A 17,669-nucleotide genomic window follows, 5' to 3' on the forward strand; every position below is an offset into this window, starting at 1 on the left:
AGATTTACCCATAATGTTAAATCTATTTTATCCGGAGATATGAGGATCTTATACACTCAGGGGTTGTGTATACGTAATGAAAGTTTGCTTCGACTTAAGAAGGTTATTACACTGGGGGTAAATGTAGATATCCGCACTAAACAAAGTCACAATATCTTCTGATACGATCTCACTGCACTTTGTCGTTCCTGAAGTTCCAGGTTCGAAGCTCCTCTGCTGGCATCTTGGAGAGGGAAGACAGGGACCATTCAATTGTCCTCTTTAGAGAAACCAGAGGGGGTAATGGAACTTATTTTTCTTATAGGGCATTGGAATACAACTGTGTTGACATAGGGGACAATAGGGCATCAATTTAGCGACTCCAGGAACATTTAAATCTGCCTTCCTATTAACCAAAGAGGAATATCAACAAGCAAAATAAATTTATTTTAAGCTTATAATAGATAAGGCTTAATTAATGTTATTTACTTTAAATAATAATTTAATGAAGCTAAACTAAACACAGTAATTAACAACTGCTTATTTTACCCTTTATGAAAATTAACTATCGATGAACAACACCCTTCATATAATCTACATGGTAGGCCGAAAAATATTGCTACCACTCGTATAATCTGCCAGAGTAGGCCAAAAGATGAAGTCATTTCCGAATCGACTGTTGTGAAATGTATAATCTACTAGTAGGCCAAAGAATACGGATACCCTTCGTATAATCTACTAGTAGGCCGTCTCCAACAGTTAACATGTCCACCAGCTAAAACGTAACCCAATACAATGCGTATAATCTACCTGTAGACCGTACAAGGAGTACGTTTCAGTTCTACAGGCAGGCCACACTGTAGGAGGTTGAGCTTAAAACAATGCGTATATTCTACCTGGTAGGACGAGAAATATTGCTATGACTCGTTTCCGTTCAGAGTAGGCCACACTGTAAAAAGCCCTTTTGTATCCCTAAGCACCCGTGTGCTTGCAATGCCGGGCTATTTGCGGGAGCGGAGCTCGACCAGTAGTCTCCGAAGAGTCAACACAGAACTAACTGGCCTGGCCGGGGCCGCGTCGCTGCTTATATGCAATTCTCAGAGCAGCGCCAAAAACCAAATATATAGTTTTGAAAGGAAAACTGAGTCATAACAGAAACCCACTGATAACGATAAATGGCAAATCAATAAAAATGGTAAAGGAAGGTAGATACTTGAGGGTGATACTTGAAGAAGGTTTATCCTTTAAAATACATATTGAGAACATGACCTAGAAGGGAGAAGCTCTTATGAATAAAATAGCCACTACAGCGTCCAATAATTACAGACTTGCTCCTTCAGTTACAAAAACTTATCTTGTGTCTATATATTTTATATTATTTACCATCTTAGGAAGAAAACGATAGGAAAGTGACCGAACAAATGGGAGTTTTCCTCCCCACCGTCAAAGACATAAAAGCGATAATCTACAGAAGGTCGTTCGGGATCTCTGAGGACAATGTTGGAAGTGTGATAAGTTCATGAAAACCCATGTCGTCACCAACGATCATGCTCAATTGGAAAACCAGCATTCCGCGCTATAGCCCGACAACGTAATTTCCATTTCAACAGACTTTTCTGAAGAGTTAACATGTCCAACTTTTCCCACTCCTCCTGACAGGCTTTCCAGAGGCCATTGAGAGTGCGTGGACGTCTCTTTCCTAAGGCCCGTTTTAGGAGTCCAAATGCACAGAAGTCCATGGGTGACCCATCTGGCGACTTGACCAGAATGTCGCTGTAAGGAATTGCACGGATGCCAGTTTCCACCTCCATTCGCTGTAAGAACAGACAAGTCGAACGGGAGGTATGGCTGGATGCTTTATCTTGGTGCACCCAGACCTGGTTTTTGGCTCCCCCATACAGTGCCGGGATATCTATGTTATAAATGGGTGTTAAAACCTCATCCTGATAGTACGTGGAGTTCACCTTCACATTATTAGCTACACGGCGAATTGCTAGTTTGCCATTATAGCAGTATCCAGCGATGATCATGAAACCCCGTGGAAAACTTTCCTGGCATTCTCGATACAATGTTTGATAATTGTTTTTGTCTCGAGGACGGTAGTAAATCGCGCGGGGTTTGTGACAGTCACTCAGGTAGACATATGCTTCGTCTAATGTCACCACATTTTTCCATCTCTCCCCTGCAAGATAGGTCTCATAGAGCTTTCTAGCGTTCGTGCGACGTTCCGCAATGTGACGAGGCAACAGCTTGTGAACTCGCCGCTTATGCCGCATTTCTAGTTGCAGGTCCTTCTTGATTATGGTGTTCACTGTTGACACAGACATTCCCAACTTACGTGCGATACTCCTTTGGGGGGCAGGGTTACCACCTGACACAAGGGCCTTCACTTTTCTCACTATGTCTTGTGTACGACTCGTAGCTGCTCGTGGATTTGCCTGTTTCTTCCCCTGTGGAATTAGGCCCAGTTGGCCTTTGCCTTTTTTGTTCAATACCGCACCGATCCCGTTCTTCGATATCACAAAACCACGCTTCTTGCACATTCCTTTGATTGCCGATTAGCTATATTTAGCATCGGAAAGGGCTGTTACGTAACCCTCCCAGTATGGTTCAATTTTCTTCGGCATCATTGTAGGTAAATGGCACAACACTCTGCACTCTGCGTTCTCGGTACTGACGTGACTCAGCATGCACCGTGTGGACGGACTGACGTTGATAACAGTGCCGCCAGCGGCTTCCAAATCGTCACCAGAGATCCCGAACAACCTTCTGTACAGGGACTGGCAACGAGAATGAGACGAGTGCGAGAAAGGAAGAAGACTGCGTAACTTCCTCCTCTGCATACAGGAGAATGTACTAAATAAAGACTCCAAACCATCAAGAGGTCTCATACATCTCCTTACCGGGCACGGCCCTTACGGCAGCTATCTTACAAAAATAGCAAAAGAGGAAACGACACATGCAGATATTGCCGTCTGGAAATAGATACGTCGGAACACAGAGTGTTTTTCTGTTCCGCCTCTGACGAGAACATAATCCTGACCAGAAGAGACATGCCGAATTCCAACATATTTCAACTATTATGTAGTGAGTAAAAAAAATAATTTAAATGACCTTGCCGATATGGTGTCAGAAATGGAGCTGCGCTGCGGGCCTATCTGCTGGAACCGGAGTCTCGGCGCACACCTCCCCCGCTCCCCTTCAGAAGCCTCGAAGAAGTAGCAGAAAAAGGTGCCGAGCCCCTCTTCCCCCCGTGAACCATAACCACCGCATCGGGAAGGGATATCTGAGGAAGAAGAGGAGGAGGCACCGGAAGGGGCGTCCCTACGCAGAAATTGCACCGTGTCTACGGGAGGACGCCTGCCCCGTCTAACCGGAGAGTGCCATGAAGACTGCCTGGAGAAAATTCGTCCAAAGAGAAGCTTTGGTCTATTCCAAAATTGTAAACTAACAACCTCTAGGGATAAAATAAATTAATAACGAAAGCGATAAATCAAAAAGATGAATGAAAGACCCTCACTCAGTTTAAAACAAAAATTTAAATTTCCTGGAAATTAATTCCCGAGGTAGTATTTGAATTCATTGTTCAGGGCGCGTAAAGTAATTTGACTTGATAATTCTTCAAACTTAAATTCCGCTGGACTCCAGTGGGGATCCTAGAGGATAGACATGAACAAATAATTTTATGAATGTTAGTAGGGTAGAAATGTGCATTTGAGATCAAGTATAACTTGGACCCTTCAAAAACCTGTCATTTTAGTGCACGAACTCACTTTCTCTCTACGTTTCGCGGCTCTTTTATTGCAGTGACGAACTAAAAGAGCGACAAAAAGGCTCTGAAAAGTGTCAAACTCGTACTTTCAAGTACGCACGCTCCAGCGTTGTAACTTTCTAAAACATAGACATGTTTCTATATCGTGAGCTTTGTAAACCTAATGTTGTTTTTCTCATGTTTCTATATCGTGACCTTTGTAAACCTAATGTTCGCACCTCTTATTTCGGAACATTAGAGGTTTCCATATCGTGATCTTTGTAAACCTAATGTTCCCCCCAACCTCTCTTATTTCTTTATTGCGAGTTGTAAACCAAATGTGTTTTTTTTTCAAGCAACAATATTTGTTTGTTTTTTTGTATTCCCTGGCCCCAATTGCTTTTTTGACACACCACCACCTGTTGACAGAGATGCTGCTGGACTTGGAAAATTTTCGATTGATGAAAATTTGGTTCTATGATGATGACCTATACTAAATTTTTGGTATGGGAGGACACCGGATACCGAGACGCGACCAACACACTAAACCCCAGACCCCTCTACGATGATCCTATCGGAAGTTACGAGCGATCAAAGTTTTGGGAGGGGGTTTGCAAACACCCCTTGCCCTTGAACTCAGAACCACCAAACTTTGGCATACGTACTTTACATCCCCAAAATCGTCAAAGGGTGGTGTTTGGGAAGATTTTTCGATTTATTTTCGCTCTATCTCTCACCGTTTTCGAGATATTTGCAATTTTTAACGCTGGACTTGGAAAATTTTCAGAGCCTACGTTATTTTTTGAATTTCCAGTCAGGGAGGACACGAACATGTCAATGCACAACCTTCGAAGTTACGAACGATCGGCAATTGGCCCACCCTTGGACCTCCAAATTTCGTACCTGCATCACCAAAATCGACGAGGGGGTCAACGGGGGAGATTTTTTCGATTTATTTTCGCGCTATCTCATACCGTTTTCGAGATATTTGCAATTTTTAACGCTGGACTTGTAAAATTTTCAAAGGTTGTGCGTGTGTTATGTTACCCTCACAAATTTTGATGCGTTAGAACTGTTCCGTCACCCTTTCGTTCTTCACATCTTTTACGAAGGACATCTCGGCGACCTTAGGATGACGATGCACACGGTGTCGTCGGGCAGTGCATTGTGAAATTCGCACACGATCTTGATGTTGGTGCGATCGTTGACCACCACCTGTATCCTCTTCGCTGGACGTGTATGGGAAAAAATAAAACCTATCAAAAAACAGCATATTCTTGGTTAATTAACATGGATGAATGGAATGTGTGATAACTAAAGTTTTCTCGTCTGATGGGAGGAAAAAAGTTGATTCCGGCATCTGAAAAAAGAAAAAGATCGCTCAACAACATTTGAATTGACCATCATTATTTATCCTCAACGTTGCGATGTAAAGAGGATAAGATTTTTCCATGTGAGTTTTCGTTATATTATTAGTTGGTTATATTATTGTCTCCCCCTTTAGATCTGTTAGGAGACACAAACTTCCAACTTCTTAGGATTTTATGTATTTATAATATATGAATTTTAGTTTCTGCGATATTATACATATATTCATTCTCTTATTTATTCTTCCCTTTTACATTAACTATCTCTCTCTCTCATCTAGTTTCATATTCTTATTAACAATTCTACAAGCAACAACGTTGTTCTTATATTTTTTCTTTTGTTAAATGCAACATGATTTTATTTTTTAAACACACTTAATGCATGTACCTCTTTCAATGAAAGGAACGAAGTTTTTTGCATCCGTGGACAAAATTATTACTTTATATATATATTTTAACTTTCAGAAGACAGAGAAAAGTAACACACATTTTCCGAATTAATATCATTTTTCATTTGCTAGTACTTGATTTTGGAAACTGACACACACACTATCATTTTTTACGATTGTTTTTTTGTGAGTATGTGTTAAATCACCACGCCCTTCCTTGAGCAATATTATTATTCCCTTGCTGCGACGCCCCTCCAGGGAACGCCGCCTTAAAGTAGCACTGACCGTGCGGGCGGAGGGGTTTGTGTGCTTTGTTGAGGCTGAGAGCTATGCCAGCGGTAGATTTTCTACCAGCAGGGTCACCCATGCTGGACAGGTCTCAGAAGAGAAGCCAGACTAAGGCGTTCTGCAACGCCCCATCTTACCTAATATATCCTATCCTAATATTCCTACCCAGTCCCAAACAAACAAATGCGAACATCTGCATCTGTGTCCCACATTGTGGAGTGGCAAGTGCCAAGGCCTAAAGATGGCAGCCCCATCATGGCACTCGGGGTCAGAGGGCCAATAACCCACTACCCTTAAAATAGATTATTAAAGAAACCAAACGAGGAAATAGCCGGACGGACAAACTGTTGACGACCTTTGGACTTAAAAAGAAAACTCTAGTGGGGTTTTGGAATGTTAGAACATTATATGAGGCAGGAAAATTGCAACAAGTAGAAGCAGAAATGGAGAAATATAAGTTGGACATCCTGGGAATGAGCGAAGTGCGTTGGAATGAATTTGGAGAGATGAAAACATCTAGTGGTATGACATTCCTCTATTCAGGTAGACCAAATGAAGATGATGAACATCGTAATGGAGTAGGCATACTCATAAACAAGAAGACTGCTCGAAGTATATTGGACTGGAAGCCTGTATCTGAACGAATAATTATGGTCAGATTACAGGCAAAGGTTAGAAATGTGAGCATCATACAATGCTATGCACCCACAAACCAAGCAGAAATAGAAGAAAAACAAGAGTTCTACAAAGAATTACAAGACACTATAAATAAGGTTAAGAAGAAAGATGTTATTATTGTAATGGGCGATTTAAATGCTAAAATTGGCTCAGAAAATGTTGGACTGGAGCAAGTGATTGGCAAGCATGGTCTAGGTGATAGAAATGAAAATGGGGAAATGTTTGTAGATTGGTGTGCCTCAAATGAAATGACTATTGGAGGTACACTATTTGCACATAAAAATATACATAAGATCTCTTGGGTATCCCCAGATCATAGAACTCAAAATCAGATTGATCATATAGCTATAAGTAGGAAATGGAGAACATCTTTATTAGATGTGAGTAGTAAACGTGGAGCAGATGTCAGCAGTGATCATCATCTTATGGTAGCCAGTTTTAGGGTAAAAATTATGGCCGCAAAGGAGAAATTTAATAAACAAAGCACAAAGTTTGACATTGGAAAACTACAGAATAATAGTGTAAAACAGGACTTCAAGTTGCAACTTCAAAACAAATATCAAGAACTAGGGGAGCTGGATGGTGATGAGGTGGAACAACACTGGGAAAAGGTGAAAAATACATTTACAACAGTATCAAAAGAAGTTTTGGGATATAGAAACCCTAAGAAAAAGAACTGGATGTTAGAGGAAACTTGGAGGAAAATAGAAGAAAGGAAACACATTAAGCAGAAGATTAATATGTGTAAAACTAGGAAAAAGAAAGCAGAATTACAAGAAGAATATAGGAAAAAAGATCATGAAGTGAAATATAGTGCGCGAGCTGACCGTAGAAAATGGACCAGTGAGTTAGCCGGGAAGGCAGAAAAAGCAGTAAATGAGGGAAATATGAAGGAAGTATACCAAATTACAAAGATCTTGTCTCAAAAGAAAACCATACGGAATCGCCCAGTGAGAAATAGAGATGGAGTACTCCTTACGAATAAGGAAAATCAGCTCAATAGATGGAAAGAACATTTTTCAGAAGTATTAAACCAAACCATAGAAGGGACAGAAGATTTGCTTGAAATACCGGAAGAAATGCCAGAATATGAGATAGAAGATGAAATAACTACTAAAGAACCAACAAAAGAAGAAATTAAAAAAGCACTGAGAGAACAAAAGAGTGGTAAAGCACCTGGAATTGATAACATTCCACCAGAAATTCTTAAGGAAGACATGGAGATGACAATAGAAATATTACAACCACTTTTTGCAAAAATATGGAAAACAAAATCAATACCAGAAGATTGGAAAAGAGGTTTACTAGTAAAAATACCTAAGAAGGGAGATATCACTAACTGCAATAACTGGAGAGGCATAACACTACTTTCAGTTCCTAGTAAAGTTCTAAGTAGAATTATTTTAAACCGAATTAAAGGATGTGTTGAGAAAAAGATCCGGAGAGAACAAGCAGGCTTTCGAAGCAACCGTTCCTGTATAGATCAGATAAATACACTGCGTATTATTATAGAACAGAGTATGGAATACTTCTCTAATATGTACCTTATATTTGTGGATTTCCAAAAAGCATTTGATTCTGTAAATAGAATGAAAATGTGGACAATTGTAAAAGAATATGGCATTCCAGCACATATGATTGATCTTATTAAAAACTCCTATGATGGTTCCACATGTCAAGTTGTGCATGAGGGAATACTTACGGATCCAATACCAGTTATTTCAGGAGTAAGGCAAGGATGTATTTTGTCACCAACAATATTTCTGATGGTAATTGATAAAGTAATGAAGAGGGTAACGGAAGGAAAAAGGAGAGGTATAAATTGGAGTCTCACCCAACAGCTAGAAGACTTGTGTTTTGCAGATGATGTTTGTCTGCTGTCTCACACATACCGTAATATGGAAAAGAAATTAGGAGATTTGGATAAGGAAGGGAAAAGAGTTGGTTTAAAGATAAATAGTACAAAGACGAAATCATTAAGAACAAATGTAAAAAAGATGGAAAATTTCCACTTGAATGAGGAAAATATTGAAGAGGTAAAGGAGTTTACATATCTGGGGAGTTTGGTGACAAATACAGGGGGAACAGAAGATGATGTTAGATCAAGAATTAGGAAAGCAAATGTGGCATTTATTCAGCTATATAAAGTTTGGAAAGCCAGAGAAATTTCAATAAGAACTAAGCTGCGAATTTTTAGAACTAATGTGAAGTCGGTTCTCCTTTATGGATGTGAAACTTGGAAAGTAACAAAGAAAATTACTAAAGACCTACAGACATTCATAAACAGATGCCTAAGGAAACTTCTGGGAATATATTGGCCAGATATTATCTCAAATGAAGATCTATGGAAACGTACGCAAGAGGAACCGGTGGCAATACAGATCAAAAGAAGAAAATGGAAGTGGATTGGCCACACATTGAGGAAAGATCCATCGGCAATAGAGAGACAAGCATTGAGCTGGAATCCACAAGGACAACGTAGGAGAGGAAGGCCAAGAATGAGTTGGAGAAGGACAATAGAGCAAGAAATATGTGAAGCAGGAAAGACCTGGAACGAGATAAGGAAGATGGCTGGAAACAGAGTCCGTTGGCGATGCTTCGTTGAGGCCCTATGCTCCGTAGCGGAGTAACAGGAAATAAGTCAAGTAAGTCAAGTTGCTGCGACGAACAACAGTCAACTGCCTTTCTTGTACATTTAAAAAGTTGGAGAACACGTTTCTAAGAGGTAGGGAGATAATTGATCAAGATAGATATCGGAGAAAAGAGAAAATTTGTAAGCGGAGGATAATGAAAATTTTACATTTTGAGTTCCCTATCGTGATAAACGGATCAACTTTTGCAACATTTTTTTTTCTTTGCTATCATGTCAACCATTTGCATTATCATCGGTTGGATTACAAATAATGTGGAGTTCAAAAAATGAGAAAAGGGGCATCCAGTTTTGTATCGAATAACACACTTATAACCCAAAACAAAAATACATTAGAATCTTCGATACCAGGTGTACGTCACTATAAAAACTGCATGTTCCGAACAATTCTATCAATTCATCAAGTTAAAGGATGCATAACTTTAAGTTTTCACCCTCAGTCTCCTTCGTTTCAGCCCTCCACGCTAACAATCTACTTCCGTACCACATCACGCCAAGAGTATAATTCGCTAACTGTCACAAACATTAAGAACAATCACTGGAAACTACGGGGTGTGAAAATATATTTTTTTATAATTTTCCCATAAAACTACAAAATACCATCATCGAAAAAAATGATCTGTGAAATTGCTACATGAAAAATTATAAAAAAATCTTAAAGAAGAATAATCCATTTAAAAAATAATCACGAACGAAACTATATTTTTTTTAAAAAAATAAGGATTATTGACATTATCTAACACGGAACACAAAATTTGACGGAATATTTTTTTTGTGCTTTTTACACCAACAACGGAAAAGAAAAATTATTCACCACCCTTCCACCTTGAACACACACAATATTTCTTTTTGTTGCTTCTTATGAATTGTGCGCTTCTTTTACAAATCGGTGGAAATCAAAGAAAGACGGATCTCGAACATGGACACCCTACTCCTTCATCAAAATTAATTCTCCACCAAATCTCATGAAACATCGATAAAGGATGCGCTTTCTATTGAAAATATAATTACTTATAAACGTGCAATGCGTGATATTCTCGAAAAACTCAACCCCCTCCGTCTCTTCAAGAATTCGAATCCAAGCGATATCTTAAATAGATGGAGGATCTACTTAAATGTTCATGTAGGAGATAAATCGGAAGTAAATGAAGTACACACAACAGAACCTAATTTGATTGAAGTTAAAGATGCTATTAAAAGACTTAAAAAATAAGAATGCACATATCATTGATTTTAATACCAGCTGAGTTAATTAAATATGATGGGAATTCGATAATATGTCAAATTCATAAATTAATTTGTTTAATATGGAATAAAGAAGAAATCTCTCAACAGTGGAAAGAATCCATAATTGTTCCTGTGATAAAATGAACTGCAATAATTATCGTGGAATTTCTCTACTCTCAACAACATATAAAATATTATATAACATTCTTTTAACAAGACTAACCCCATATACTAATGAAATAATATATGTGATTATCGATGTGGATTTAAACGTAACAGATTAATTTTTTTCATATCAGACAGACACTTGAGAAAAGTGGGAATATAATCAAAATGTCCCCATAAGCTATTCACTGATTTTAAAAATTAGTCGATTTAAAATACCTAAAAATCTTGTTAATATGTCTGACAAATGTACAATTCATGATAGGTTATAAAAGAAAGATGCATCATATCTATTGCTCTTTTAATTTTGCCTTAGAATATGCTATTAGGAAGGTAAAAGAAACTAACGAAGTACTAAAATTAAATATAATGTAAATACAATTAAGAATAATGCTAAAATATTTTTCAAAGCAGCTAAGGAAGTTAGTTCGTGATTATTTTTTTAAATGGATTTTTCTTGTTTAAGATTTTTTATAATTTTTCATGTAGCAATTTCACAGATCATTTTTTTTTCGATGATGTTATTTTGTAGTTTTAAGGGAAAATTATAAAAAAAATATATTTGCACACCCCGTAGTTTCCAGTGATTGTTCTTAATGTTTGTGACAGTTAGCGAATTATACTCTTGGCGTGATGTGGTACGGAAGTAGATTGTTAGCGTGGAGGGCTGAAACGAAGGAGACTGAGGGTGAAAACTTAAAGTTTTGCATCCTTTAACTTGATGAATTGATAGATTTATTCGGAACATGCAGTTTTTATAGTGACGTACACCTGGTATCGAAGATTCTAATGTATTTTTGTTTTGGGTTATAAGTGTGTTATTCGATACAAAACTGGATGCCCCTTTTCTCATTTTTTGAACTCCACATTATTTGTAATCCAACCGATGATAATGCAAATGGTTGACATGATAGGAAAGAATAAAAGAATATTGCAAAAGTTGATCCGTTTATCACGATAGGGAACTCAAAATGTAAAATTTTCATTATCCTCCGCTTACAAATTTTCTCTTTTCTCCGATATCTATCTTGATCAATTATCTCCCTACCTCTTAGAAACATGTTCTCTACCTTTTTTAAATGTACAAGAAAGGCAGTTGACTGTTGTTCGTCGCAGCAAGGGAATAATAATATTGCTCAAGGAAGGGCGTGGTGATTTAACACATACTCACAAAAAAAAAATCGTAAAATATGCTAGTGTGTGTGTCAGTTTCCAAATTCAAGTACTAACAAATGAAAAATGATATTATTTCGGAAAATGTGTGTTACTTTTTCTCTGTCTTCTGAAAGTTAAAATATATTCAAAGTATTAATTTTATCCATGGATGCAAAAAAACTTCGTTCCTTTCATTGAAAGAGGTACATACATTAAGTGTGTTTAAAAAATAAAATCATGTTGCATTTAACAAAAGAAAAAATATAAGAACAACGTTGTTGCTTGTAGAATTGTTAATAAGAATATGAAACTAGATGAGAGAGAGAGAGATAGTTAATGTAAAAGGGAAGAATAAATAAGAGAATGAATATATGTATAATATCGCAGAAACTAAAATTCATATATTATATATACATAAAATCCTAAGAAGTTGGAAGTTTGTGTCTCCTAACAGATCTAAAGGGGGAGACAATAATATAACCAACTAATAATATAACGAAAACTCACATGGAAAAATCTTATCCTCTTTACATCGCAACGTTGAGGATAAATAATGATGGTCAATTCAAATGTTGCTGAGCGATCTTTTTCTTTTTTCAGATGCCGGAATCAACTTTTTTCCTCCCATCAGACGAGAAAACTTTAGTTATCACACATTCCATTCATCCATGTTAATTAACCAAGAATATGCTGTTTTTCGTTAGGTTTTATTTTTTCCCATACACGTCCAGCGAAGAGGATACAGGTGGTGGTCAACGATCGCACCAACATCAAGATCGTGTGCGAATTTCACAATGCACTGCCCGACGACACCGTGTGCATCGTCATCCTAAGGTCGCCGAGATGTCCTTCGTAAAAGATGTGAAGAACGAAAGGGTGACGGAACAGTTCTAACGCATCAAAATTTGTGAGGGTAACATAACACACGCACAACCTTTGAAAATTTTACAAGTCCAGCGTTAAAAATTGCAAATATCTCGAAAACGGTATGAGATAGCGCGAAAATAAATCGAAAAAATCTCCCCCGTTGACCCCCTCGTCGATTTTGGTGATGCGGGTACGAAATTTGGAGGTCCAAGGGTGGGCCAATTGCCGATCGTTCGTAACTTCGAAGGTTGTGCATTGACATGTTCGTGTCCTCCCTGACTGGAAATTCAAAAAATAACGTAGGCTCTGAAAATTTTCCAAGTCCAGCGTTAAAAATTGCAAATATCTCGAAAACGGTGAGAGATAGAGCGAAAATAAATCGAAAAATCTCCCCAAACACCATCCCTTGTCGATTTTGGGGATGTAGAGTACGTATGCCAAAGTTTGGTGGTTCTGAGTTCAAGGGCAAGGGGTGTTTGCAAACCCCCTCCCAAAACTTTGATCGCTCGTAACTTCCGATAGGATCATCGTAGAGGGGTCTGGGGTTTAGTGTGTTGGTCGCGTCTCGGTATCCGGCGTCCTCCCATACCAAAAATTTAGTATAGGTCATCATCATAGAACCAAATTTTCATCAATCGAAAATTTTCCAAGTCCAGCAGCCTCTCTGTCAACAGGTGGTGGTGTGTCAAACAAGCAATTTGGGCCAGGGAATACAAAAAAAACAACAACAAAAAAAAAAAACATTTGGTTTACAACTCGCAATAAAGAAATAAGAGAGGCTGGGGGGAACATTAGGTTTACAAAGATCACGATATGGAAACCTCTAATGTTCCGAAATAGGAGGTGCGAACAGTAGGTTTACAAAGGTCACGGTATAGAAACATGAGGAAAACAACATTAGGTTTACAAAGCTCACGATATAGAAACATGTCTATGTTTTAGAAAGTTACAACGCTGGAGCGTGCGTACTTGAAAGTATGAGTTTGACACTCACTTTTCAGAGCCTTTTTGTCGCTCTTTTAGTTCGTCACTGTAATAAAAGAGCCGCGAAACGTAGAGAGAAAGTGAGTTCGTGCACTAAAATGACAGGTTTTTGAAGGGTATAAGTTGGACTTGATCTCAAATGCACATTTCTGCCCTACTAATGTTAATAAATGATACATGATATTTAGTATTTTGCAATCTTAACAATTACTCTTATTTAGTTAATTTTTAGTCTTAGGTAATATTTAGTCTAATATTTCTAATTATTATTATTATTATTATTATTATTATTATTATTTCATATCAAATCAAGCTTTCAACGCATACAAACATTGATAACGTAAATCCTTTCATGTGGCTGCGATTTCACTCGGGATCTCGCAGCCGTGTCTGTCTGCACGGACATTGACCCTTGCATTGTCGCTCAGCGAAGATCGCTGTTTCAGCTGGCGCGTGCTTCCTATCGTATATGCCGAATGCCTTACCGACGAGCAGTGACGAGCAGTGACGGCGCCAGTCTTAAATAAAAGGGAAGGGGCTACACATTTCGGAGTCAAATTCTCGGGAGGCTAACTAATACCGACTAAAAAGTACTACTTCATACTTTTAGGATATTATTTTACCGCTTGCATATTTTGCAATCACAACTCAAGATAAATCGATGAGATGTTGCATTTTGTTCCATCATATACAAAAGTACTTTTAGGCATGAATCTTTTATGTCAAATAAAATGCAATAACTATATTGTTTCTTTTTCTAAGCCATTATTGAGTGGAATAATATCAGAGTTTTACTATTCATGTGAATAGTACAAAATACACCATGGAAACTACACTCATTACATTATCAACTCGCTGGATATTCGTATAAATACTACGCGTAACACTATTTCTATGTAAACAGTGTGACTAACTTGTTGCTAAAATGAGAAAATGAGCCACAGCAAGAAACTACGATAAGATACGTCTGTTTTATGAGCAGCAACCAGGCCCGTACCCTGGATTTTTGTGAAGGAGGGGCCAAAACCGAAAATGTGCTGATATATTCATGTTTTATCTTTATTTTGTGTATGTTGCTAAGGCTTGTACCCAGGGTTCCTTTAAGGGGAAAATTGTAGATTCGAATATATAGAGTTGAGTTGGTGTTTTAAGTCCACTTTATGCACAGTAAGGCTAATCGGGACTGGACCTACAGTTTAAAGTGGGATCCGAACCACTTGTGCCTCCACCGGGTATCGAACCCGGGACCCCTTGATTACAAGGCGGCGACGATGGCACTGCGCTATCGGGGAGGCCTCCCGAATATATGGAACAAAGAGATCAGAAATGCTGTGAGGTTGATTGAATTAGAATTTCCTTTAACTGATTTTCTTATACCAACAAATGTTGCGTATTAACAATTGTTATTAACAATAAAGAGAATGTCTAAATGTAAGTAAACAAAAATAAGATACATCTTTGCATCACGACTGCAGCTCGAAAAAGTCGGAACAGGAATGGAAAGTAATGGACTGTCCCGACTGAATCTAAAACTACGTCTGGTAGCCTTGCATCAATGACTACAAAACTAACTACCAAATATTGCAGACTACATACTTCTACATAACAAACATTCATTTATGTAGGAATAAAATTGAATTTTTTGCAAATTTAAAAAGTCGTCCATGATGTTGTCGTCGCTTTTATAGGTTCACATTTAAATATGCCATGGTTCGAGGGGGGGCATGGCTCCCATGGCCCCTCCCCTGGGTACGGGCCTGGAAGCCACAACCTTTTTTAAATCCAAAGATTTTGCAAGCTTTTCAAAGGACAGAACAGATAGAGCACTCAACCTGTCGTCACCAATTAGATTTCGAAGGTTTGTCGCAAGCAACCGTTGATGGATATGAACATTTCAATAACACAAAGCTTATAAAATTCGTAAATGGAAATTTTGAATGTTTCAATCATTGCAAGCAGCTGCTAAAGGTCTTTATTTTGACTTCCATTCTGCCTCATAATTTGCCACGACTCTAAACTGTGCAAATCACAAGAGTAGAGAGCGTATAAATATTGTAGCTTTCATGCTTCAGAAAAGTGGCACTAACTTAATAAAGTAGGCATCAAATAAGCGGAAAACACCCTTGAATAGAAACTGTTTAATGATACCATTTTCTCTTCCATGATGAAATATCTTACTTTTCTTGTTCAACGACTGGAATTCAGAACTTAGGGCTAAAAATGAGGAGGATGTGAGAAATATCGTCCACTTTGGACGAACAACTCTCAAGGAACAAAAATATTTTCACTACAAATCCACTTCCAATACGAGACAAATATATTGGCATAAAATCAATGAATATATGTAGTTGCAACTCTTACACTGGGCATTTTGGTTAGAGAAGTGACTGCTGAAGATTATAATTCTATTTCAGAATATATTATGCTCTGAATATTGATCAGAATTGGATCAATAGTTATATGAGATGTGCTTCAAAGATTGATTCTTCTACACGGAATCAACTTTGGCCACTTTGACGGCACTGCAGAAATTATTTTCTAACATCACAAATAATAATTAATTAGCATGTAGGCCTAGGCCTGCGAAGAATGAAATTTGCCCAAGCGTGCTGATTTTTGCATAGTATGCAGAAATGTTTACTTGATTGGATTTGTATTAAGATCCACTATATACACAGAAGCTAATTGGGACGAGACCTACAGCTTATTGTTGAATCCGAGACACTTAATGATATGTGCCTCCACCGGGGATTGAACCCGGGACCCCTTAATTTCTCAAGGCAGCAGTATTGTTGCTAGATAACCAGGGCGGGGAGGTCCAATTTCAATATTTCTAATTCTTAACATTTAAGAATTACTTTGTGTACTCTTTGATTTATTAACGTTCTATTTCTCCCTCTTGAATATTTGCAACGATAAGGATAGATATAACAATGAAAACAATGAGAGAACATCGATAACACTTATACCATTGTCGATACTCGAATGAGGAACTAACAAACAGAAAATAACATTGACGGCTCTTTAGATGTTGAACGTTGACCTACTTAAAAAAATCATTTTACACAGCTGTTAGATTTATTCAGAAAATAGCAATACGATTTATGGAGCCTAATAATGTACACTTTTAGCTGCATATGCCGACAATTAAAGCACAATCGCGCAGCTACTGAATACGTCGTCCACTTATGAGGCAGGTAACAGATTTTGTAGCAAGTTTGGCTGGCACTTATGATTGGCCCATTACGTAGTATCAAATGGTAGCCACTGCTATCCAAGCATATCTGCATATACCCCCTCCCCTTGATTTTAGAACACATCGTATTGAAAGTAACTTTGCGATCTAAATGAACTAGAAAATGTACTTGAACATTGTACTTGCCTCAATGGAATTTTAATAATGGAAAAATAATAACTTAAACTTTTTACGTTTCCGGTCAAAATGCGCCTACCGTACTACAAAAATCTTGGGGGGGCTGCAGGGAAGCTGAGGCCGGTTTTGGGGGCTTCAGCCGCCCATAGCCCCCCTGTAGCGCCGTCCCTGCCGACGAGGAATGCTGACGCCGATATCTTTCGGAAGCGCAACCTCATGAAACCTAATCTGGAAATCAGACTGGGTACTATCGTCCGTGCAGAATAATCAAAGCCAATTCCTGGAAGAAGTTTCTATAAAATAACCCACATCTAAACCCTCACCCCCCACAACGCTATCATCTTAACCACTTAAACCATTAACATTAGAAAATAAACCAATTTTAAACTACATTACTAATATCTAATACATTACTAATTATCAAACATTCTAAAATCCTTAAATAATAATAATAATAATAATAATAATAATAATAATAATAATAATAATAATAAAAACATACTTTGTACTTTGCCAAAAACCTGTTCTGGTTACCAGAATGGGTCAATACAATAATATAAATTTGAAGGTTTTCTAATTTTATTCTCTATTTTTTGCGTATTAAATTGATAATAAAGATGCAATGAAGGAGAAAAAAGGCGGGGAATGTTAAATTCAGAAAACTGACGTCCTGGTTTATTTAAAGGTACGTACCAGGACTTTAAGCGTATACCCGCTAAAGTATGCGGGTGGAAGCGGGCTTACTTCGGGGGTTCTCCCCCTTTAGATATGTATATGTGTCTCAAAATGTATTATC

General features: G+C 37.9%; 1 protein-coding gene across 1 annotated transcript; it reads left to right on the forward strand.

Annotated features, from left to right (window-relative positions):
* Positions 1–6,217: 6,217 nt before the first annotated feature.
* Positions 6,218–12,505, forward strand: LOC145988109 (uncharacterized). Its single transcript, XM_083122944.1, has 2 exons — positions 6,218–7,619; positions 12,381–12,505. Exons 1-2 carry the CDS (start codon positions 6,218–6,220, stop codon positions 12,503–12,505), a joined length of 1,527 nt encoding a protein of 508 aa, XP_082979070.1.
* The last annotated feature ends 5,164 nt before the right edge of the window (positions 12,506–17,669 follow it).

This window comes from Lepisma saccharinum, chromosome 1 (genome assembly GCF_977018435.1).
Source record: "Lepisma saccharinum chromosome 1, izLepSacc3.1, whole genome shotgun sequence".
Taxonomy (NCBI): domain Eukaryota; kingdom Metazoa; phylum Arthropoda; class Insecta; order Zygentoma; family Lepismatidae; genus Lepisma; species Lepisma saccharinum.